At 50.2% G+C, this 25,179-nt stretch overlaps 1 protein-coding gene across 1 annotated transcript; it reads left to right on the forward strand.

Annotated features, from left to right (window-relative positions):
- Nucleotides 1-7,281: 7,281 nt before the first annotated feature.
- LOC119975457 (alpha-1,4-N-acetylglucosaminyltransferase-like) lies at nt 7,282-25,157 on the forward strand. The gene is made up of 2 exons (XM_038815137.1): nt 7,282-7,770; nt 22,919-25,157. Exons 1-2 carry the CDS (start codon nt 7,342-7,344, stop codon nt 23,531-23,533), a joined length of 1,044 nt encoding a protein of 347 aa, XP_038671065.1. The 5' UTR covers nt 7,282-7,341; the 3' UTR covers nt 23,534-25,157.
- The last annotated feature ends 22 nt before the right edge of the window (nt 25,158-25,179 follow it).

Below are 25,179 nucleotides of genomic sequence, written 5' to 3' on the forward strand. Positions count from 1 at the left end.
GGAGGAGGAAGGAGGGGGGGAGGAGGAAGGAGGAGGGGGGGAGGAGGAAGGAAGGGGGGGAGGAGGAAGGAAGGGGGGGGAGAGGAAGGAGGGGGGAAGAGGAAGGGGGGGGAAGAGGAAGGAGGGGGGGGGAAGAGGAAGGAGGGGGGGAAGAGGAAGGAGGGGGGGAAGAGGAAGGAGGGGGGGAAGAGGAAGGGGGGGGAAGAGGAAGGAGGGGGGGGGAAGAGGAAGGAGGGGGGGAAGAGGAAGGAGGGGGGAGAGGAGGAAGGAGGGGGGAGGAGGAGGAAGGGGGGGAGGAGGAAGGAAGGGGGGGAGGAGGAAGGAAGGGGGGGAGGAGGAAGGAAGGGGGGGAGGAGGAAGGAAGGGGGGGAGGAGGAAGGAAGGGGGGGAGGAGAAGGAAGGGGGGGAGGAGGAAGGAAGGGGGGGGAAGAGGAAGGAAGGGGGGGGAAGAGGAAGGAAGGGGGGGGAAGAGGAAGGAAGGGGGGGGGAAGAGGAAGGAAGGGGGGGGAAGAGGAAGGAAGGGGGGGGGAAGAGGAAGGAAGGGGGGGGAAGAGGAAGGAAGGGGGGGGAAGAGGAAGGAAGGGGGGGAAGAGGAAGGAAGGGGGGGAAGAGGAAGGAAGGGGGGAGGGAAGAGGAAGGAAGGGGGGAGGGAAGAGGAAGGAAGGGGGGAGGGAAGAGGAAGGAAGGGGGGAGGGAAGAGGAAGGAAGGGGGGAGGGAGGAAGGAAGGGGGGAGGGAGGAAGGAAGGGGGGGAGGGAGGAAGGGGGGGAGGGAGGAAGGGGGGGAGGGAGGAAGGGGGGGAGGGAGGAAGGGGGGAGGGAGGAAGGGGGGGAGGGAGGAAGGAAGGAAGGGGGGGAGGGAGGAAGGAAGGAAGGGGGGGAGGCAGGAAGGAAGGAAGGGGGGGAGGGAGGAAGGAAGGAAGGAGGGGGGGAGGAGGAGGGGGGGAGGAGGAAGGAAGGGGGGAGGGAGGAAGGAAGGGGGGGAGGGAGGAAGGAAGGAAGGAGGGGGGGAGGAGGAAGGGGGAAGGAGGGGGGGAGGAGGAAGGAAGGGGGGGAGGAGGAAGGAAGGGGGGGAGGAGGAAGGAAGGGGGGAGGAGGAAGGAAGGGGCGGAGGAAGGAAGGGGCGGAGGGAGGAAGAGGGGGCGGGAGGGAGGAAGGGGGGGCGGAGGGAGGAAGGGGGGGCGGAGGCAGGAAGGGGGGGCAGAGGGAGGAAGGGGGGGGCGGAGGGAGGAAGGGGGGGCGGAGGGAGGAAGGGGGGGGAGGGAGGAAGGGGGGGGAGGAGGAAGTGGGGGAGGAGGAAGGGGGGGGAGGAGGAAGGAAGGGGGGGAGGAGGAAGGAAGTGGGGGAGGAGGAAGGAAGGGGGGAAGAGGAAGGAAGGGGGGGAGGGAGGAAGGGGGGGAGGGAGGAAGGGGGGAGGGAGGAAGGGGGGGAGGGAGGAAGGGGAGGAGGGAGGAAGGGGGGGGGAGGGAGGAAGGGGGGAGGGAGGAAGGGGGGAGGGAGGAAGGGGGGGAGGGAGGAAGGGGGGGAGGAAGGAAGGGGGGAGGAAGGAAGGGGGGGAGGAAGGAAGGGGGGGAGGGAGGAAGGGGGGGAAGAAGGAAGGGGGAGAGAAGGAAGGGGGGGAGGAGGGAGGAAGGAAGGGGGGGAGGAGGAAGGAAGGGGGGGAGGAGGAAGGAAGGGGGGGAGGAGGAAGGAAGGGGGGGAGGAGGAAGGAAGGGGGGGAGGAGGAAGGAAGGGGGGAGGAGGAGAGAGGGGGGGGTGTGGGTACCGGCCTTCAGAGGGAGGGGGGGGGGGGGGTTGTTGGTACCGGCCTTCGGGGGGGGGGGGGGTGGGGGTACCGGCCTTCAGAGGGGGGGGGGGTGTGGGTACCGGCCTACAGAGGGAGGGGGGAGGGGTGGGTATCGGCCTTCAGAGGGAGGGGGGTGTGTGGGTACCGGCCTTCAGAGGGAGGGGGGGTGTGGGTATCGGCCTTCAGAGCGGGGGGTGTGTGGGTACCGGCCTTCGGGGGGGGGGGGGGGTGTGTACCGGCCTTCAGGGGGAGGGGGGTGTGGGTACCGGCGTTGAGAGGTTGGTGGGTGTTGGTACCGGCCTTTAGAGGGAGGGGGGGGGGTGTACCGGCCTTTAGAGGGAGGGGGGTGGTATACCGGCCTTCAAAGGGAGGGCGGGGGTACCGGCCTTCAGAGGGAGGGGGAGGGGGGTGGGGACCCGGCGTTGAGAGGGTGGGGGGTTGAGGCGATGAGGGGGGGGTTGAGGCGATGAGGGGGGGGTTGCGGCGATGAGGGGGGGTTGAGGCGATGAGGGGGGGGGTTGCGGCGATGAGGGGGGGTTGCGGCGTTAAGAGGGTGGGGGGTTGCGGCGATGAGGGGGGGTTGCGGCGTTGAGGGTGGGGGGTTGTGGCTTTGAGGGGGGGTTGCGGCGTTGCGAGGGGGGGTTGCGGCGTTGCGAGGGGGGGTTGCGCCGTTGCGAGAGATGGGGGGCGGCGTTGGAGGGGGGTATCCTATGCAAGCCGGATCGGGAGTCTCGCATGGTGTGTTGCCTGCCCGGTGCCAGGGTGCGGGACATCTCTGACCGGCTTGAAAGGATATTGGAGCGGGAGGGGGAGGATCCAGTTGTTGTGGTACACATTGGGACTAACAACATAGGTAAAGCTAGGGTGGAGGACCTGTTCGGGGACTATCAAGCACTAGGAAGAAAACTGAAATACAGGTCCTCAAGGGTCATAATCTCCGGATTACTGCCCGAGCCACGTGCCAATTGGCATAGGGACAAGAAAATTAGGGAAGTAAACACGTGGCTAAGGGATTGGTGTGGGAAAGAGGGATTCCACTTCATGGGACATTGGCATCAGTTTTGGAACCGGGGGGATCTGTACCGTTGGGACGGTCTCCACCTGAACCGATCTGGAACCAGTGTTCTAGCGAAGAGGATAAATAGGGTGGTCAGTAGGACTTTAAACTTCTGAGTTGGGAGGAAGGGAAAGTGAAAGCGACAGGGAGCATAGAGTTAAATGGCAAAATACGCAGGAGGATAACATGTAGGCAGGTGAATTTAAGCTTGAGGCAGACTAGGAATTCAACAAAAAGGAAGGATAACTTTGGACATCTTAGGACTTCCAATATCTGTAATGATAAGAAAGTTAGCATTAAGGCACTTTACCTGAATGCTCGTAGCATTTGTAACAAAGTGGACGAACTAATGGCACAGATCATCGTGAATGATTATGATGTGGTAGGCATCACAGAGACATGGCTGCAGGGGGTTCAGGACTGGCAGTTAAACATCCAAGGATATACAACCTATCGAAAAGACAGGGAGGTGGGCCGAGGGGGTGGGGTTGCCTTGTTAGTTAAGAACAAAATTAAATCTATGGCACTAAACGACATAGGGTCGGATGATGTGGAGTCTGTGTGGGTAGAATTGAGGAACCACAAAGGCAAAAAAACCATAATGGGAGTTATGTACAGACCCCCTAACAGTGGTCAGGACCAGGGGCGCAACATGTACCGGGAAATAGAAAAGGCATGTTAGAAAGGCAAGGTCACGGTGATCATGGGGGACTTCAATATGCAGGTGGATTGGGTAAATAACGTAGCCAGTGGATCCAAAGAAAAGGAATTCATGGAATGCTTACAAAATGGCTTTTTGGAACAGCTTGTCATGGAGCCCACAAGGGAGCAGGCTATTCTGGACTTAGTGCTATGTAATGAACCAGACTTTATAAAAGATCTTAAAGTAAGAGAACACTTAGGAAGCAGCGATTATAATATGGTTGAGTTCAGTCTGCAGTTTGAAAGAGAGAAGGCAAAATCGGATGTAATGGTGTTACAGTTAAATAAAGGTAATTACGAGGGCATGAGAGAGGAACTGGCGAAAATCGACTGGAAGCAGACCCTAGTGGGGAAGACAGCAGAGCAAAAATGGCAGGAGTTTGTATGCATAATTGAGGACACTGTACAGAGGTTCATCCCCAAGAAAAGAAAGATTATCCGGGAAGGGATTAGACAGCGATGGCTGACAAAGGAGGTCAGGAAATGTATCAAAGAAAAAGAGAGATCCTATAAAGTGGCCAAAAGCACTGGGAAATCAGAAGATTGGGAAGGCTACAAAAACAAACAGAGGTTAACAAAGAGACAAATAAGGAAGGAGAGGATCAAATATGAAGGCAGGCTAGCCAGTAATATAAGAAATGATAGTAAAAGTTTCTTTCAATACATAAGAAACAAACGACAGGCCAAAGTAGACATTGGGCCAATTCAAACTGATTCCGGAAGGCTAGTGATGGGAGACGAGGAAATGGCTGGAGAACTTAATAAGTACTTTGCGTCTGTCTTCACAGTGGAAGACATGAGTAATATCCCAAAAATTATAGAGGGTCAGGGGGCTGAGTTGAGTATAGTTGCCATTACAAAAGAGATGGTGCTAAAAAAGCTAAAAGGTCTTAAAATTGACAAATCTTCTGGCCCCGATGGGCTACATCCTAGAGTTCTGAGGGAGGTGGCTGAAGAAATAGCGGAAGCGTTGGTTGAGATCTTTCATAAATCACTGGAGTCAGGGAAAGTCCCGGACGATTGGAAGATCGCTGTTGTAACCCCCTTGTTCAAGAAAGGATCAAGACAAAAGATGGAAAATTATAGGCCAATTAGCCTAACCTCGGTCGTTGGTAAAATTCTAGAATCGATCGTTAAGGATGAGATTTCTAAATTCTTGGAAGAGCAGGGTCGGATTAGAACAAGTCAACATGGATTTAGTAAGGGGAGGTCGTGCCTGACGAACCTGTTAGAATTCTTTGAGGAGGTGACAAGTAGGTTAGACTGGGGAAACCCAGTGGATGTGGTCTATCTGGATTTCCAAAAGGCCTTTGATAAGGTGCCACACAGGAGGCTGCTGAGTAAGGTGAGGGCCCATGGTGTTCGAGGTGAGCTACTGGCATGGGTTGAGGATTGGCTGTCTGACAGAAGGGAGAGTTGGGATAAAAGGTTCTTTTTCGGAATGGCAGCCGGTGACCAGCGGTGTCCCACAGGATTCAGTATTGGGGCCGCAGCTGTTCACCATATATATTAATGATCTGGATGAAGGGACTGGGGGCATTCTAGCGAAGTTTGCCGATGATACAAAGTCATCGGTAGTGCTGAAGAAGTAGGGAGGCTGCAGAAGGATCTAGACAGTTTGGGAGAGTGGTGCAGGAAATGGCTGATGCAATTCAACGTGAGAAAATGTGAGGTCTTGCACTTTGGAAAAAAGAATCCAAGCATAGACTACTTTCTAAACGGTGAGAAAATTCATAAAGCCAAAGTACAAAGGGATCTGGGAGTGCTAGTCGAGGATTCCCTAAAGGTAAACATGCAGGTTGAATCTGTGATTAAGAAAGCGAATGCAATGTTGTCATTTATCTCAAGAGGGTTAGAATATAAAAGCAGCGATGTGCTACTGAGCCTTTATAAGGCTCTGGTTAGGCCCCATTTGGAGTACTGTGTCCAGTTTTGGGCCCCACATCTCAGGAAGGACATACTGGCACTGGAGCGTGTCCAGCGGAGATTCACACGGATGATCCCTGGAATGGCGGGTCTAACATATGATGAACGGCTGAGGATCCTGGGATTGTATTCATTGGAGTTTAGAAGGTTAAGGGGAGATCTAATAGAAACTTACAAGATAATACATGGCTTAGAAAGGGTGGACGCAAAGAAACTGTTTCCGTTAGGCGAGGAGACGAGGACCCGTGGGCACAGCCTTAGAATTAGAGGGGGTAAATTCAGAACAGAAATGCGGAGACATTTCTTCAGCCAGAGAGTGGTGGGCCTGTGGAATTCATTGCCGCGGAGTGCAGTGGAGGCCGGGACGCTAAATGGCTTCAAGGCAGAGATAGATAAATTCTTGATGTCGCGAGGAATTAAGGGCTACGGGGAGAATGCTGGTAGGTGGAGTTGAAATGCCCATCAGCCATGATTGAATGGCGGAGTGGACTCGATGGGCCGAATGGCCTTACTTCCACTCCTATGTCTTATGGTCTTATGGTTGATCTGTGGAGGATACTAAGGTTAACAATGCAGGAGCAGGAGAGCAATAACAACTAATTTTCCGGGTTCGATTAGATAGATAATAATGGAATCTGCTGAGAACATTCCCACACACTGGATAAGCGTTGGAAGAGAATGATGTGGTCAGTCATGCCAAAAATCATAAAATGAAATGAAGATAAGAAGTAGGACAGGGTTAGGCCATTCGACCCATCAAGCCTGTTCCCCATTCAATGAGATCATGGCTTATTGTGGATTGAAAAAATGAAATGAAAATCGCTTATTGTCACGAGTAGACTTCAAATGAAGTTACTGTGAAAAGCCCCTAGTCGCCACAGTCCGGCGCCTGTTCGGGGAGGCTGTTACGGGAATCGAACCTTGCTGCTGGCCTGCTTGATCTGCTTTCAAAGCCAGCGATTTAGCCCTGTGCTATTGAACGCCACATTACATTTCTGCCTGTTCCCCTGTAATATTTTCTTTGATTCAAAATCTGTTGCTCTTTTGAATATATTCCATATTCCAATCTCCACTGCTCTCCATGGAAGCGAATTCCAAAGACTCATGGGACGGGATTTTCCATCCCGCTGCACCCGTTTTGTGGTGCGGTGCATCCCCGCCAGCAGCAGGATTCTCCTTCCCACCAGGCGGCCAATGGGGTTTCCCATTGTGGGCACCCCCATGGCCTCAGGAAATCCATAGGCGTGAGTACACTGCCAGCAAAATGGAGGATTCCGCCTATGGAGAGTCCAGCCCATGGGCTTTTGAGAGAAGCAAATCCTCCTCATCTCTGTCATGGATGAGAGACCTTTTACCCTTAAACTGTGTCCCCTAGATCTCGATTATCTCACGAGGGGAAACAAGCCACATCAGAACCTTTCGAGTTAACCATGGGTGGTGCGTCCATCCAGTGGATCTTTCTTATTTGTTGGAATGCATCTATTCTGCTTCTTCTGAAAAGTCACCTTCAATGTTTGTCACTATCACTATTGACCTCTCTCTTAACTTGATTTGCCTTAATCTAATCTGTAAAATGATCCGTGCTCAAAGTGGAAGGAAGTGATGCATGTGGTCACCTCTCAAGGATTTATAATCGTGATTTTAGGTGAACAGCTCCAATATTTCCTGGTCTCTCTGCCTCACTCTCCCATGAGAGGACTATCTTTTGACTGCATTTGTTCTGGCGTTAATGAAGTGATAGTTAAATATATTTTATGAAACCCTGGTTGATTTCAGTATAAACATCAATAATACGGCGCTTCGTTACTGAATAAAGATTCTCTATATTTATGTTTCACAGAAGCCTTTGAAGAAACAGCTCAGATTCACACCATGGGATCCCGTTCCAAGTGGTTCCTGCTCATTCTCACCCTTATAGTTTGTAGTATTCTTTTCAGATTGTACAAGATGGACACCTATCAGTTCATTAAAAGCGGCATCTTGGAAATAACTCAAGTGAAAACAAAAGCCGCCTCAGGTTTTTCAGAACAAATCATGGAGCCTGGCATAATATTTGTGGAGACAACTGATAAAGTTGAGCCATCACCATTGGCGGTGTGTTCAGTGGAATCTGCTGCTCGTTTAAACCCAGAAAAACAGGTCTATTATTGCATGAAGGGATTCAGTGGCAAGTTATCACAATATCCACATCCTAATTATACTGGCATTCCATTGCTGTCTGCAATAAGTAATGTTGTCCTTGTACCCATGAATGTCACTGAATTGTTTGAAAACACTCCTTTGGACAAGTGGTATCAAAAGGTAACCAACTATGAAAAACATTTCCAATTTCTACAGTTGTTGTTCCTGGTTATTTGAAAAATAACGGGCGGGATTCTCCATTGACTGATGCCGAAATCACGAAACACGATTGGGTGGAGAATAGAATCCAAAGCTAAAATCACGGTGGACGCCAAATTGACGCTAAATCGTAATTCTCTGTCACCTCGACAGCAGCGTCAATGCAATCTGGAACGCACAGACAGTAAACACCGTTTATATGACATTAGCGGGCCAGCCCGGTATTTTCCAGAGCCTCTGCGATGCTCCGCCTCCAATGGGCCGAGTTCCAGACGGCACGGTTCACTTGTGCTTTAAAATCAGGAAATCGGCGTCATGGCTGCTGAGAGAGAGTGGGTACCGAAAGTGTCCAGCATCACCATAGTTTGCGGACGGTTGTCACGCTGGCTGGGGGGGGGGGGGGGGGGGGGGAGGCTTCTGTTAGGGCCAGGGGAAGTAGCGGGGGAGTGGCCAGGAGGTGGGCTATGTGGTCGAGATGGACGGGCACGTAGCACCATTGCCGCAACCGGCAAGGCAGCTGCACATGCCGCTAACAGCCCACTGTGAACTAAGGGCGACGGATTGTATAAGGGCACCCCCAGTGCCATCTGGCCCAGGCCAACCCAACATCTCTATGGGCGTGCTCCAGCGCAGCCAGTGCCATCTTGTCGGCTGATATGAGTGTGTGGGCTTGTAATGTGTATATGCAGCTGCAGCTTTTCAACTTGCTGAGTGTCAGTCATGGACCTGGCGAATCCCGTACCGTTTTTCACTGGAATCGATTGTGTTCCACGAATCGATCCAGGTTCGGCGCCAGTTTTGCTGTCGTTAAAGTCCAAGAATTCTGCGTCGGTGTCAACACTTTGGGCTGGATAATCTGATCGCCGACACCAAAATCGCGTTTGGTGATCAGTCGGAGAATTCACTTTTATGCTGGAATCGGGGATGGAGCCGTTTGTCCAATGCTCTGCCCCCTCAAAAACGGCATGCTCAAGGAATATGCCGCATGCCGATGGCCTCATGACGTCACCTGAGGCCCTCCCCCGATGCTCCGACCTCAATGGGCCAAGTGCCTGAAGACGTGGGATACGTGTCTCACAACTTTTGTGGACCTCGCGTGGCAACTGCGGACTCTGTCCAGCGCCGCTACAGTTGGGGGGGGGGAACCGTTCCGCTGGCAGTGGGGGCTTTGGCAGGGTCTGGTGGGGGTGGCAAGGGGGGGGTTACAGGGAGGCGGTGTTTGACAGGCCGGGTCCTTGCGCAGCCGGCGCTATGCTGTACGCCGCAGACACCTCAGGCCACCACCTTGTGCATGCGCGGCACGGACCCGGCCATTCTGTGGCCACATCCACAGGTAAAGCCTGGGGCTTTACGCGGTGCGGCTGCTATACCCCCACCGGGCTGAGGATCCGACATAGCCGCAGAATCGGAGAATCCAGTCACTAGTCTCAGAAACGGGGAATCCAGCTGAACATTTATGACGCAATATAAATGTGGAAATGTTGTGAATTGTAGGGTTTTGTCATTAATCCCGCGAGACTCAGATTAAACAAGGCACTGAGTGGAGTAATAAACCCAGCCACTGACATAAAGGACAGTGCTATTTTTTGATCAGTTTATTAAGTCTAATCTATGTTTAAAAGCATTTGGTAACTACATTTGATAGAAAATTCAGCATCCAGACAGACACGACTATATGGTACTGCTCACAGAACCACGATATGATTAGTTTCTTAGTCTGTGGAGGATTCTCTGCACATTATCTGTTCCCTACTTTATTTCCTTATAGACGGTGTTTTCGTCTCCGCCATTGGCGAGCAGCCCATGTGGGCCAAAGGCTCTCCTTATATCCTTCCTTTACTCATTTTAGGTTCTTGGGGCATGTACCCGAAAAGTAACTAGCCGTGGCGCTGAGTGGACGATAGAAACCGGGAGACCCTGCTCCCAGGGTTGACCCGGCTCTCACGTTGTGATCTCAATCCCGCCCATTGTGGGATTTTATTTTTCAGCATTCATATTAAAGTGAGATAGCTAGCCTCGCTTTAATGTGTATATTCCCGAGATACCGAGGCATGGGCTCTATCTCCTTTGCCACAGGTTCCTTGGCTGAGTGTGGTTCAGTGGTGATCTCCACAAATGGGGACCAGATGGAACAGAACTTGTGGGAATTTCCCAGGGGAGCGGAGGGCCAGAGGTGCATACCCTTAGGGCAGGATTGTACCCTGGCACTGCTGGTGCCGCCTGGTTATCCTGACACTGCCCAGGTGGCAGGGGCACTGCCAGGGTGCCAGGTTGGCACTGCCAAGCTGGCATTATTTTGTGCAGTTGTGATCTGGCTGGGGGCAGCCTATGAGGGGGTGGGGCCAGGGGACCCACCCATGTGCTTTGGGACTTGGGGGGGATCCAGAGATCCAGACGCCATTTAAAAAATGGTGGCCCGATCTCTTGCTGCACTGAGAAAGCCCGGCGAATGGAGCTACTCAATGCACAAAACGGGGCTCTGTGCGGCCTTGGCTGTGCTGCCTTGGTGCCAACCTGACACTGACAAGTTGCCCAGGTGGCACTGCCAGCTGGTGGGGCACTGCCAAAGGGCTAGGTTGGCACTGCCAAGGTACCAAGCTGGCATTTTGTATGCATTGGTGATCCAGCTGGGGGTGCCCTGCATGAGTGTTGGAGGAGCCAGGGTACCCTCCCATAGTGCGTTGGGGCTTGCGGAGGTCACTTCGGGGTCGCCAGAGATCTGGACCCCATTTAAAAATGGCATCCCGATCTCTTGCTGATCTGAGGAATTCTGGCGAATGGAGCTCCTCAATGCACAAAACAAGGCTATGTGTGATCTCAGCTGTGCGGTCCCTGCTGAGGCCCCGTATCTCACGCGAGTGCTGTTCATCCGTTCATCCTGCTTGTTCAGTATTCCTTTATAGAAGTGTAATGATGCACTTTCAGAGATTTCAGTAGTGAACAACAAAGGGTTTATTTACAAGGATCTACATGAGCAGCAACATGCCTGCAGCTGGTTCTGGAATCCGTCTGCTTGAGAAAACTCCTCTCCCTGGGGTGATTCCCCGTCTTCTCACCCAGGCCAGGTGACCTTCACTGAGCTGTATTACCCCTAAATGGACAATCACCACTAAAACAGAATGCCTGAGATGGATTTAATCAGTTTTCTGACCCTTGTGGATCAAAAAGCCATCACACTTTTTGTTTGGGTCTCAAAATTATACTACATTAATTGTCCTTAACACATGATATCATCTGTCCAGTGTTGTCCCCATAGGTTAGCTTGAATCAATGAGCAGAGTCTTTTGTTCTCAGCAAGTGTCTGTCCTGCTATCTGAAAAAGCAGCGAGACACCCATGTTGTCTCTGAGGAGGAAGTCTCATCATAACTTCTGCCTATAAGGCAGTTAAGTTGATAGCAATTGGTCTTCCCCAAGACTGAGGGCGCTGAGGTGGCACAATGGCACAGTAGTTAGCACTGCTGCCTCCTGGCGGCGAGGACCCAGGTTCAATCCTGGCCCCAGGTCATGGTCTGTGTGGAGCTAGCACATTCTCCCCATGTCTGCATGGGTCTCACCCCCACAACCCAGAAGATGTGTGGGTAGGTGGATTGGTCACGCTAAATTGTCCCTTAATTGAAAAAAAAAAATGAATAAACAAACAAATAAAATGGACTGATGGCCCTGGAAGGTGACTTCCCATCCGCCAAGAGCTGCTATGCAATCTGAAGCCAATATATTTTACACTCAGAGGAGGGCCATCAGCAACCCTCCCCCCAGAACATGACTCAGGCAAGTGCTGTTGGCAGAGAGGTGGTCTTGCTGGGTGGGGGCCAGGCTGGGTGGAGGTCATGGCGACCATCAGCAAGTGCAGGGGGATGGCCTTCAGTGGGTGGCCACTCTTCTACCCCACGTGCATTCCATTGATTGTGCACACATTAGTGCAGATTGAGATGCCCATCCTCCAGCAGACATGCAGCCTGCACTGTTTTACCCAGCACAGTGGCACAGTGGTTAGCACTGCTGCCTCACAGCACCAAGGACCCAAGTTCAATTCCGGCCTTGGGTGACTGTCTGTGACTGGGAAGTTGGCACTTCCTCCCCATGTCTGTGAGAGTTTCCTCTGGGTGCCATGGTTTTCTCCCACAGTCCAAAAGTGTGCAGGTTAGGTAGATTGCCCGTGCTAAATTGCCCCTTAGTTTCCAAAGATGTGCAGGATGGGTGGGGTTATGGGGATAGACAGGGGAGTGGGCTTGGGTTGAGTGCTCTTTCAGAGGGTCGGTGCCGATGCAATGGCCTGAATGGCCTCCTTCAACGCTGTAGGAATTCTATGGTTCTTTTCAGGCTGCATGATTCAGGTCTGCCTGGAGCTGGGAAAATTGAAGGAAAGGTTGTGTGAGGTCCTTGTGACGATTAATTGGTCACCTAGGGGACTTAAGTGGAGGCCAGGTGGGAAGATGGATAATTGGCCTTCACACCTGGAACTTACTTGCAGTGGAAGTGGGGTTGTCACACCTGCCCAGAGGAACAGCTTCTCAGTATTCAACCTATCAAGTTCCCTCAGGATCATATATGTTTCAACAAGAAGGGTGGGTCAGTAAATTTGCTGATGACACCAAGATTGGTGGAGTAGTGGATAAGGTGGAGGGCTGTTGTAGGTTGCAAAGAGACATTGATAGGATGCAGAACTGGGCCAAAAAATGGCAGTTAGAGTTCAACTCTGATAAGTGCGAGGTGATTCATTTTGGTAGGAAAAATTTGAATGCGGATTACAGGGTCAACGACAGGGTTCTGAGGAATGTGGAGGAACAGAGAGACTTGGGGTTCATGTCCACAGATCTCTGAAGGTTGCCACCCAGTGGATAGAGCCATGAAGAAGGCCTATAGTGTGTTAGCGTTTATTAACAGGGGGCTTGTGTTTAGGAGTCGTGGGGTTATGCTGCAACTGTACATGACCCTGGTGAGACCACATTTGGAGTATCGAGTGCAGTTCTGGTCACCTCACTATAGGATGTGGAAGCATTGGAAAGGGGATTTACCAGGATGCTGACTGGTTTGGAGGATGGGTCTTATGAAGAAAGGTTAAGGGAGCTAGGGCTTTTCTCTTTGGAACGGAGGAAGATGAGAGGCGACTTAATAGAGGTTCATAAGATGATGAGGGGGATAGATAAGAGTGGACGTTCAGAGACTATTTCCTCGGGTGGATGTAGCTGTTACAAGGGGGCATAACTATAAGGGTTAGGGTGGGAGATAGGAGGGATGTCCGAGGTAGGTTTTTTACTCAGAGAGTGGTTAGGGTGTGGAATGGACTGCCTACTGTGGTAGTGGAGTCGGAAACTTTAGGAACTTTCAAGAGGTTATTGGATAGGCACATGGAGCACACCACAATGAGAGGGAGTGTGATAGCTTGATCTTGGTTTCGAACAAGGCTCGGCACAACATCTAGGGCCGAAGGGTCTGTTCTGTGCTGTACTGTTCTATGTTCTAAGATCACCTCTCCTTCTACAAAAATTCACTGGGTGTGTGTCCAATCAGTTTGATTCTTCATGTCAGGAATAAGTCATGCGAACCTTCTCTGAATTGCTTTGACCATCATTCTACCCTTTTTAAATAAAGAGCTGTTGTACAAGACCTTGGGCGCGATTCTTCGACCCCACCGGGTGGGAGACTCGTGGGAGTGCCGGGCGAATCCGCCACGTCACGCCGCCCTGGCACCCGCACGCGATTCTCCCACGCCCCCAAAAATGGCGTGTCGCGTTTTGCGACAGGCCGCTCGGAGAATCGCCGCTCCAGTCGAGCGGCGATTCTCCGGCCTGGATGGGCCGAGCGGCCTGTCGAACCAGACCGGTTCACACCTGCGCCAACCAAACCTCGCTTGTTACTGCCACAAAGAACTCTAATGAACTGGTTCATCGTGATTTCCCTTTGACAACACCATGTTGACTCTGCCTGATCCCAATGTGATATTCTAAATATCCTGCTCTAACCTCCTTTGTAATGGATTCTAGCCATTTCCCTGTGGCAGACATTAGGCACACAATTCCTCCAGGGTTCGGCAGTGTAGATGCAAGAAGAATGTTCCAACTGGTGGTGGGACATAGGACACGGCCTCAGAATAAAAGGTAGGTCATTTAGGGTTAAGATGAGGAGGAATTTCTTCAATCACTGGATAAATCTCACCCCGATGGGCTATGGAGATTCAGATATTGAGGATATTCAAAGTAGAAGTCAATATATGAATATATACTGTTATAACCCTACAGGAGGCCAAGGGATCTGCAACCTCAGAGTCCAGAGGGCCTCACCTGAGTACGATCTATCTAGATGAGGGGTGTGGAACTACCCCCTTAATCCAGGGGCCTCTGGGACATAAATACCCCGCCCAAGTGCGGGCCGGCACGGGAGACCCTTCGGTGAGTAGGAGGTGCAATCTAATAGGTGGAATAAATATTTGAGTACCTTCCGAGTGGTCGCTTGCCTGGAACTCTGCATAAAGCAATGGCATTAAAGGATTATGGGGATAGGGGAGAAAAATTGTGTTGTGGAAGAAGATCAGCCATTATCTCATTAAATGACAGAATAGGCTCAAGGGGCCAAATGGCCAAACCCTGCTCCTATGTCCTCATTTTACTTTGCTCCCGTGTTTAATTTTAAATGTGTAAAATGGCCATTGACTGAGAATTCCACATTCCAGAATGAGAAACCAGGGAGACACAAGGGAGGGAACCAAAGACAGAAATGAAAGACGGAAAGTAGAAACAAAAATGGAAGGTAGAGGGAATAAAGGCTTGGAACAAATAGGGCCACAGTACAAAAGATCATGTGTAGAAATGTTAAAAAGACAAGTCTAAAGGCACTGGGTGGGATTCTCTATTTCCGAGTCTAAGGGCGCGATTCTCCGGAAAGATTTCTAAGCGTGTTAGCAAGCAGGAACTGCAGCAAGCTTCCCAGTGCTCAACCCAGCGAAACCAGCATGGCTATTCAACGTTAATTGGTCCACTTAACGAGGCCCCACAGGCTTCTCGCCGCAAATGAAGGCCCGCCAGCCGATTCGCCGGGAACGCGCACGCCAGCCCCCAGCGAGAAAAGTCAAGCAGCACTTAAACTGCACTCACACAGCCAGCCCCACTCAATGCCGAGAAGACTGACCCCAAGATTCGGGGATGCAGACCTGGGGAGGCTCCTTGATACAGTGGAGACCAGAAGGGATGTCCTGTTCCCCCAAGGGTCTCAGAAGGTGAGCCACAGGGCAGCCAGTGCTTCCTGGGATGCGGTGGTGGTGGCTGTAAGTTCGGGGAGTGTGATCAGGAGGACTGGCCTCCACTGCCGTAAGAACCTACACCGGGCAGTGCGAGTGACTTGACACCAACCCCTCCCCTCACCCACACATTCCTCCCCCCCCCCCCCCGAGACCTTTCCACCCCCACAGGAGCATCCATCTCCCTCCCCAACCCTCCATGTGCCCCCCAACCCTCAAATGCCCCCTCTCCCTTGAAACCCCCCCCCACAACCCTTCCTTCACACCTCCCCCTCCCCTCACTGTGACCCATGCATCTGACTAACGATGCCCTCTGTGGCTCCACAGGAGAAACTCTCCCACAATTGACAGGAGAGGGCCCAAACTGATGAAGGCATGCTGACACAGGGATTCTCACCACCTTCGAGGAGAGTACCCTGGAGGTGACCGGTGTGGCCGAGGACAGAGGGGTCACCAACACGGAGGCTGGCGGAAGCTGCAGAGATGAGGATCCACCGGGCACCACCTGAGGACCTGCCAAACTTTTTAAAAATAAATTTAGAGTACCCAATTCATTTTTTTCCAATTAAGGGGCAATTTAGCATGGCCAATCCACCTACTCTGCACATCTTTGGGTTGTGGGGGCGAAATCCACGCAAACGCGGGGAGAATATGCAAACTCCACATGGACAGTGACCCAGAGCCGGGATCGAACCTGGGACCTCGGCTCCGTGAGGCCGCAGGGCTAACCCACTGCGCCACCGTGCAGCCCTGGACGTGCCAAACTTGAGTAGTCATTGCAATACTGACTGACCCATGCCTCCCACTGACCACATGTCCATTCTCCCACAGGTCCTCCAGCCGACGGTCCCAGCCCATCCCGAATGGTGCCCTGCCCAGCATCCCAGCAGAACACCTCGGAGGAGAGCTCCGAGGATGCCAGGATTGATGCGCCACAGCTGTCATCCGCACCCTCAACCAACGCAGATCCACACTTCTCGGTGGGAAATGTTAGTGAATAGGCTTCTGGGACACAATCTGGTGATCACCACACTGCTGATGATGTACATCAGATGGAGGCAGGAATTCCGAGGCAAGACAGCATTCATAGGGTGGCTGGATCCCAGGACCCAGCTGGGTCCCAGCCTGATGCTGAGCCTCTGGAACAGGGTTACCCGGAGCTGATAGAGACGATAGGGAGCGGCCGGGACATTCAGAGGGAGATGTCAGCAACACTCCAGCAGATCCATAGCCGATTGGAGGAGTAACAGAGGCGACGGGCACAGGAGATGACGCCAACAATGCATGGCACCGAGGCCAACACTGTTAGGGTGGCGACCTCAGTGGAGAGCCCGGTGCACGACATCGGCAGCATGAGAGAAGGTGTCCAAAGCATTGCGCAGTCGGTGACGGCCATGGCTGAGGATCTTGGCAGAATGTCTGACTCGCTGGGGGATGTGACCCAGTACCAGGCTGAACTTGATGTGGTGCTGCGGGCACTGCAGTGCATGGCCCAATTACTGAGGAGCATCGCCAAGAGCGTCAACACCGGGGCTCGAAACTACTGCCCCTCCATCCTGAGGTGAAATCTGGGGCCATATGGGCAGCGACCACGAGGAAAAGGGTTGGGTGTCAACCTGGACCCGCCACATGGAGTGGGGATAGTGGACACCAGCTCCCCTTAATTCAGCCCCTCTGATCAGTGGGGAGCACCGGGGGGAGGGGGGGGCAGCACGGTGACACATTGGTTAGCACTGCTGCCTCACGGTGCCGCGGACCCGGGTTCGATCCTGGCCAGGGGTCACGGCCTGTTTGGAGTTTGCACATTTGTACGTGGGTTTCACCCTGCAGCCCAAAGATGTGCAGGATAGGTGGATTGGCCACGCTGAATTGTTACTTAATTGGAAAAAAAAGAATTGGGTACTCTGAATTTTATTTAAAAAGAAGCACCTTTAAGCGCAACCAGTACGATGCCTCTGTTACTTTCTTCCACAATGAGGGCCGACCTCCGAACCTTGGCCCAGCTCTGCAATGACTTATGGGCAGCACGGTGGCAAAGTTGTTAGCATTTTTGCTTTACAGTTCCAGGGTCCCAGGTTTGATTCCCGACTTGGGTCGCTATCTGTGTGGAGTCTGTAAGTTTTCCCTGTGTCTGCGTGGGTTTCCTCTGGGTGCTCTGGTTTCCTCCCACAAGTCCCGAAAGACGTGCGTTAGGTAATTTGGACATTCTGAAATATCCCTCTGTGTACCCGAACAGGCGCCGGAATGTAACCCTAATTTGGGGGTTTTCACAGTAACTTCATTGCAATATTAATGCAAGCCTACTTGCAACAATAAAGATTATTATTAGTAGTAGTAGTATTCCCTTGATGGACACCAGGAGCAGGTGTCCTCCTCACCCACATGGTGCCAAGTCTGCGAGGACATGACAAAGGTGCCGTACTGTCTCTTGTTGAGGCGGTGTCTCGTGCGGCACGTGCTGTCCATCATCTGTTTAGCCGACCAGCAACACCTGTACACTGTTGCTCGTTGTGTTCTCTCCTTAATTGGCTCTGTTTATAGCGGTTAATATGGTCGCCTTCCTTAATTCTGATTACGTTTGCTCAAGAGTCGCCAGGTATCTTTCGATACTGTCACAAGTTTCAAAACCGAATACTGATCAAAGACTCGATACACCAGTTAGTAAGTTCGAAATCAATGCTCATTTGTTTACACACACAGTCAATTATACTCATGCACAAAACTCTACCAACTAAACTCTCACTACCACTAAAGCCTATACTTAGCTTCGGGTGCCCACTCAGTCAGAGGAACAATGGCCGTTGTCCGGTTCTGAGGCTGCTGGGGTCGAGCTGGTACGGAAGAGTAGCTAGGGGCATCTGTCTCGTAGTGTGCATTGACTTTGGACTTACTTGTTCTGGTTCAGCTGCTAGGCAGGTCGTTCCTCGCTGAGAGCCAAGGCCAAGAGAGCGATTCTCTCTTGGGGGCTTCTTCTTATACCCAAAAGGGGCTTTGCACGCTTTTGGGAGGGCCTTGAACTTGGCCCCAATTAATTGGACCGCATCTTGATCATCGATATCGATCTCGACCAATAAAGTGGTGGGTGCCCTGATTGCTGGGCGTGTCCTAGGTGGCCGTTGGCCTGCTTTGTTCTAGTCTTCTCTGGCGCCGGGGTGTCTGCCTTAGTATCGTTTACCTAAATGTTACTCTTTTGTCCCTGGAGATGGCTCATTAGTATGGTAATGGCTTTGCAGTATCAGTCTTGTCTCGGAGCTACAGCTCCAATCAACAGACAAACCTTGCACCTGCTTGCTTTCTCAGCATTGTCCATTTTCCCTGCATTCTTTGCAAAGTGTCCATTTTGTAATCGGGATGTGGCCATCCCAGATGGCTACACCACCCTTGGCCATGGTGGGCCTCCCCCTCTGGGTGTCTCCCTGGCCTGATGGGCGGCCGGGTCCTCAGGGTGTGGGGCGGGGTCCGACACATGGGCCGCCACCTCGAGTAAATGCAGACTATGCTGCTGTTGCCGACACCGGCGTCTGGCCATCCGGCCTAGCAGCAGCATGACTAGGCCAAGTTCTGTGGAGTCCAAAATACTGTCCATACCATTCAATATCTGTAAGGAATTAGGAGCGAGTGTTTGACAAAAAGCGGTCCAGGAGCCACTTTTACCCCATTGATTTTCCCCCCTTCCCCCACCTGGAAAGTCCTATCCACGCACCCCCAGTCGCAGCGGGCCCACTCACCAGACCCCAGACCCTGCACCCCAGACACCAGGACGTAACGTCACCTGGTCCGCCATTGGTCCCTCCCCATTGTACTCATCCACCCTGCGGCTGTGGACATGTCCCCGCAGCTCTGTCTCATTCCCTGGGTGCTCAGATGTTGGCTGCTGCGAGTCCCCGATGCGGCAGTGAATCAAAAACCGAGATCAGCGCTGGGCGACAGCAGGCGCCAATCCGAACGCAATGCTCCCTCCCTGGCGGCAGGATCGAAGTTTGTGTTTGTACGACAGAGAGAGGATATAAATGAATGCCATTTGTATCCACTTAATGGGCCCTATTCTCCAGCCCTCCACGATTCTCCGGCCCCCTGAGCTTGGAATCACGTGGGAAGGGATTACAACAGGTCTCACCAAACATGAAACTAACGTGGCGGACCTCCTGGTGGGACAAGGGGGTAACACCTTAACGGAGATGCCCCAAAGAGAATCCAAGGGCCATCCTCCTCACCCCCACCACAATCCACGACCTGCCCATCGCTCCTCTACCGGACAACCCCCCTCGCCACCTGCCCCCACACAGATGTTCAAAATGGGAGAATGTTCCAAGAGACCCCTTGATAGGGAGACTCCCCCAGGGCCCCCTAACTAAAGGGATCCGCACAAAGACCCCCTAACAAAAGGAACCCGCCACAGGGACCCCTTGACTAAAGGGCTTCCCCCACCCCCTCCCCTCCAGTAAAGAAACCCCTGTCTGGATGCTAGACAGGGGCAATGAAACAAATTACAACTGTAACACTTTTGTGGAAGCACCAAGTACCTCAAATCCTGTAATTGCAAACCATTCATTAATTTCTCGCAGTGGGCTGTGATTGACAGCTTCCAAAAAATAGCTGCAGCCTTGATTCATTCATCTCCCTAAGTGCTGAAACCCCAACGGTTACAAACATCAACCACATCATGTAGAGCAGTAAGTGTACTGCAATCACACAGGCAGGGCTCCCCTGGGCAAGATACCCAGTGTGGGAAAAATGCTAGCCTGGCACTATGGCTGTGCCATCTGATGTTGGCCTGGCACTGCCAAGGGGCCTGGGTAGCACTAACATGCTGGAAGGGACATTGCCAGGGTGCCAGGCTGGTATTTTTACCACGCCGGGGGTGCCCTGCCCTTGTGAGATGGGGTGCAGGGAGGGGCCCTGGGGACGCCCATATAGGCGAGTCGGGGCTTTGGGGGGTCTGGAGGTCGCGTCAGGAGTGGCTGAGAGATCGGGACACTATTTATCTCGTCCTGCACTGAAGAATTCTGGCGAGTGAAGCTCCTCAATGCAGGAAACGGGGCTAAGTGTGGCCTAGGCGGGGTGTTCCCAGCTGTGGCCCCGGATTGCAACAATGTCCCATTCAATACTGTGGTCTTTCTCGGTGCTGCGAGTGTTTGGAAATACCCTGCTAAATGCACTTGACGCGGGATTCAAATCGTGCCCATAGTTAATATTTCAAGTCCGTATGACTCTTCTTCAGAGTTTGGTTTCTTCAAAGGTTGGGATTGATTTTTTCCAGGTCTTGTCATTTATTCACTTTCAAAGATGATAAATCCCCTAATGTTTCCTTTCTCAGTATTTATTCTATCCAATAACATACATTCCTCCTCCTTAACTACAATGATTTTACTTTGTCATTTTTTTTCTTGCCCTCTTGTTGCTTTCCCTATTGAGCTTTCACTGCTGCATTTTTATATTGCCGAAGGCTTTGTGTTGCTGTGCACTGACATAAGCTGTTGGTTTTGCCTTCGCCTGCTCTGTCCATTCTGTGATACCATGGGGAATTTAGATCTGGGAGCCCCAACCATTCTCTCTCTGGGAAGATATTTGTTCTGAACCTTTTCTAACTTCTCACTCAGTATCTGCTACTCCATTGACACTAATTTACCATCAGGTTGCTATTTCATAGATTTCATTGAATTTACAGTGCATAAGGAGGCCATTCGGCCCATCGAGTCTGCACCAGCCCTTGGAAAAGGCACCCTATCTGAGCCTCCACCCTGTCCCCATAACCCAGTAACCCTACCTAACCTTTTTGGGACACTAAGGGCAATCTACCATGGTCAATCCACCTAATCTGCACATCTTTGGACTGTGGGAGGAAACCGGAGCACCCGGAGCAAACCCACGCAGACACAGGGTTAATGTGGAGACTCCGCACAGACAGTGACCCAGCCGGGAATCGAACCTGGGACCCTAGTGCTGTGAAGCAACAGTGCTAATCACTGTGCTATTGTGCCGCAGCTCTACTGATTCCACATTACTGTTGCCAGCTCAATTCTCAGCTTCGTAAATCAGGTCCTTTGATAATTTAATATTGTTCTCTTGGACTGTTATTGTCCCTTTTCCATACTAGGTTAAATTAAACTGATCATATGGCAGCACGGTGGTGCAGTGGGTTAGCACTGCAGTCTCACGGCGCCGAGGACCCAGGTTCAATCCCGGCTCTGGGTCACTGTCTGTGTGGATTTTGCACATTCTCCCCGTGTTTGCGTGGGTTTTGCCCCCACAATCCAAAGATGTGCAAGGTAGGTAAACTGAACATGCTAAATTGTCCCTTATTTGGAAAAAATGAATTGGGTACATCCAAATTTATTTTTAAAAAATTAAACTGACCACTGCCACCAAATATTCTCTCACTGATAAAACTTCAAACTACCCAACTGCATTTCTTAAAACAAATACAGAAGATTTTCTGGATGGGCCTATTAGGTACAGACTAAACATATTCTGAATACATTTTCAGAATACTGCACTTTTGATTACCTTTAGTCTGAATTAATTTGTGTTAATAACAGGTCATTGAGATCTTCCAGATTCATTGTTGCAGCAGCTAGTCTAAATATTTCTGCTCTTCAATCTCTTTCCAAGTATTTGAAGCTCCAAAGTATATTACCAGTTGTGTAACTATCCCTTTCTTGTTGCTCAGTTCAGCACCCATGGTCCCTCCCTGCATTTCTATATCCCTCAGTCATTGGAAATCCTAGAACCAGGAACGCTGAGCTTTGATTCCTGCCCTTTCAGCCATGTTTCAGTGATAGCTATGATCTCATCCTTCCAAATGTGGTACATCTCCATCTATTTCCCCATTTCTAGCATGGTCTCAGAGGACAATTTCTTTCTCGCTTTCCTCACAAACACTTTCTATGCCGTACATTGTGCCATGTCGTGGCTGGGAAACCATTCATACCCAGAGTACTTCTGGGAAAAGCCATTGTGGAACAAACCAATATAAAACCTCCCCCACTTTTTATTAAAGATGACCTTAGGGAAATATGTGGAGCTTCTGCAAACTGACTGAGAAGTACCTTAACTGCAAGACACTGTGGCATAGTGGTATTGTACCTGGTACTGGTAATCCAAGAGACCCAGGGTCATACTCTGGGGTCACGGCTTTGAATCACACCATGGCAGATTTGAAATTTGAAGTCAATAAAAATCTGGAATTAAACGTCTCATCATAGGGCAGAACGGTGGCGCAGTGGTTAGCACTGCTGCCTCACGGTACCAAACACCCAGGTTCGATCCCAGCCCCGGGTCACCGTCCGAGTAGAGTTTGCACATTCTCCCCATGTTTGTGTGGGTCTCACCCCCACAACACCTGCAGGGCAGGTGGATTGGCCACGCTAAATTGCCCCTTAATTGTAAAAATGATTCTTCAAAGTCTAATCATAGAAACTCTACAGTGCAGAAGGTGGCTGTGCGGCCCATCGAACCTGCACTGACCCTCTGAAAGAGCACTCTACCTAGACTCACTACCCCACCCTATCCCTGTGACTCCACCTAACCTTTGGGCACGAAGGAGCAATTTAGCATGGCCCAAACAACATCTAACCTGCACATCTTTGGACTAATGATGACCACAAAACCACGATTGTCGTAAAAACGCATATGGTTTACTAATGCTCTTTTGGGAAGGAAATCAAACATCCTTACCTGGTCTGGCCTCCATATGACTCCAGAGCGAGAGAAATGTGGTTGACTCTTAAATGCCCTCAGGGATGGGCAATAAATGCTGGCCAGCGACACCCACATGAACGAATGGGGAAAAAAATGAGAAGGCACATGGACAGTGTGAATATGCTGAAAGGGAGCATCATAGATTGAATTTGGCATTGTCTATTGTATCATAGGTGAATCCAGAATTGGAAAAATATTGGATCCATGTCCTTGCTGATGGCTGCAGGATCGCTCTGGTATGGAAATACGGTGGCATCTACCTGGATACTGACATTATATCAATAAAGCCTTTGCCAATTGCCAATTTTACCACTTTGGAACATGACACAAGTTTAGGCAATGCAGCATTTGGATTTCATATCAAACATCATCAGTTTGTGTTGGAGTGCATGAAAGATTTTGTCGCCAATTATATAGGGCACATTTGGGGTCATCAAGGTCCTAAACTGATAACCCGTGTTCTGAGGCGATGGTGCAAGTTTAATGACACAGACAAACTCGCTGTAGAGGAATGCAATGGAATCACCGTGTGTAATCAAAGACGGTTCGCTCCAATCCCCTATCCAAGCTGGACACGTTATTTTGATTCCTGGAAAAAGGAGGATATAGAGAGCTTCTTCTCAGGTACATATGGAGCGCATGTCTGGAACTATATGAATTCTGGCATGACGAAAAAAGTAATTGCCGGAAGTGGATCATTAATTGAACATTTCTTTCAAATGTACTGTCCAACCACATACAGAAGTTTTATTCAATTTCCAAAGAATCCAGAGTCAATTAGGACCTGAGATTTTGGGGACAATGGAGGACATCCAAAAGATGCGGTACAATTTGGGACAGAATCTGAAAATTCCACCATTATAACTTGATTTGGCACAACAGAAATCTCACCACCTGACAGCACAACTGGGTTTGGTTGTAAATGTTCCAAAACCATGCTGAAATTGCATGTTGCCCCATTAGGAGCATTTCAAAAACTCTATAACATGATGCTGGAGTTCCACTGTGATAATGTTAGCCTGAACTATATTTTCTGCTGTTGGATTTTAAGGCATTATATTGGGGTTCCTATTGCATCAACGTTATTTTGAATGTCAGCAATCTCACCTGGGAACTTTGGACGGTAATCTAATACAGAGATTGAAAAGTGAAAATATTTAATATTTTAAGCACGTACCCCTTCAATTCTTTGAGAGCAAAGCTTGTGAAAAAAGTGCGGAACAATGAAATGAAATTGCTAAAAATATAAAATGAAAAATAAAGTCATGGTCATTCATGTATATTCCCAATGAGAACAATATCAATCGATAAGCCATTGAGAATGATAACTCTCTACTTTTATAAGCTGGACAAACTCTATCTCACTTGCTGGCATATTATTTTGGTCTTGATAATTTTAGTATCTGCTTTTAAAAGCTCCTGGTATAGTTTTAAAACCAGTAAAAATCATTAATGCACTCTTTAAATAATGTGATTAATATTATTTTTGTTTATTCTGGGGGTATTAGAAACCCTAAGGAAGGAGGTGTTGAAAGAAGAAATGACCAAGATTTCAGCAGCACAAGGAAATAGTCAGGATGTATGCAAATCTGATAGTGAATAAAGTCAATGATGGTATTATATACTGTGAAATGGGTGTTACTTTATAATTGTGAAGAAAATTTATAATGAGCTTAGCTATTAATTAATAATGACATTTGAAGTGTCGTGGGAATAATAGACTGAGGGTTTGAGCTTCGTTTCAGGAATTTTTATTTGACACGATATTGTGGAGAGGGCTGGAGTAGGCTAAATAGCCATTCCACAGTACTCTGAATTATATAGAAGAAAACCATTATCTTCATAGTGTGAAATAAACAGCTCTAAAGAAAACAGCACCTGACTGACTATGTTTATTTTAAACAAACCTTGGGAACATACATAAGATGAAATACGTACGTTCTTCCCATTTGGCTAAAAACAACTCTCATATGCATTTTGCTGACTTTGGGGAGAACAACGTGTTTTCATGATAAGGCCGAGTACAAAATATTAAGCAGTATTTTGTTTATGTTACCTGACCTTCCATGTTTTGTTCAAAAGCAGTCCTAAAATATGGTCAAATATTCCCAGCATGCTTTAGCAAGTGCCTTTTCTTTAATAGCATCTAATATTGATGCATTCTCTAAGCAGCCAACCAATCCTCACATTGACTTCCCTTCCACAAGAAGGGACAATGAATTAATGATTACATAAAAAAATATTGGGATGATTTTATCTGATATTGCTAACTATAGCTGCTAATAAATGCTTGATGTAAAAATGCACATCTTGATGTATATTTGCCACAAAATGGTGATAAAAAAATTAACTGACAACATTGTATGTGTATTAAAGAGGGTCCATTAAATAAAAATTCTAATCTATCTGCCATTTATTGAATTTTTATTGATGC

Source organism: Scyliorhinus canicula, chromosome 13, assembly GCF_902713615.1.
Source record: "Scyliorhinus canicula chromosome 13, sScyCan1.1, whole genome shotgun sequence".
Taxonomy (NCBI): domain Eukaryota; kingdom Metazoa; phylum Chordata; class Chondrichthyes; order Carcharhiniformes; family Scyliorhinidae; genus Scyliorhinus; species Scyliorhinus canicula.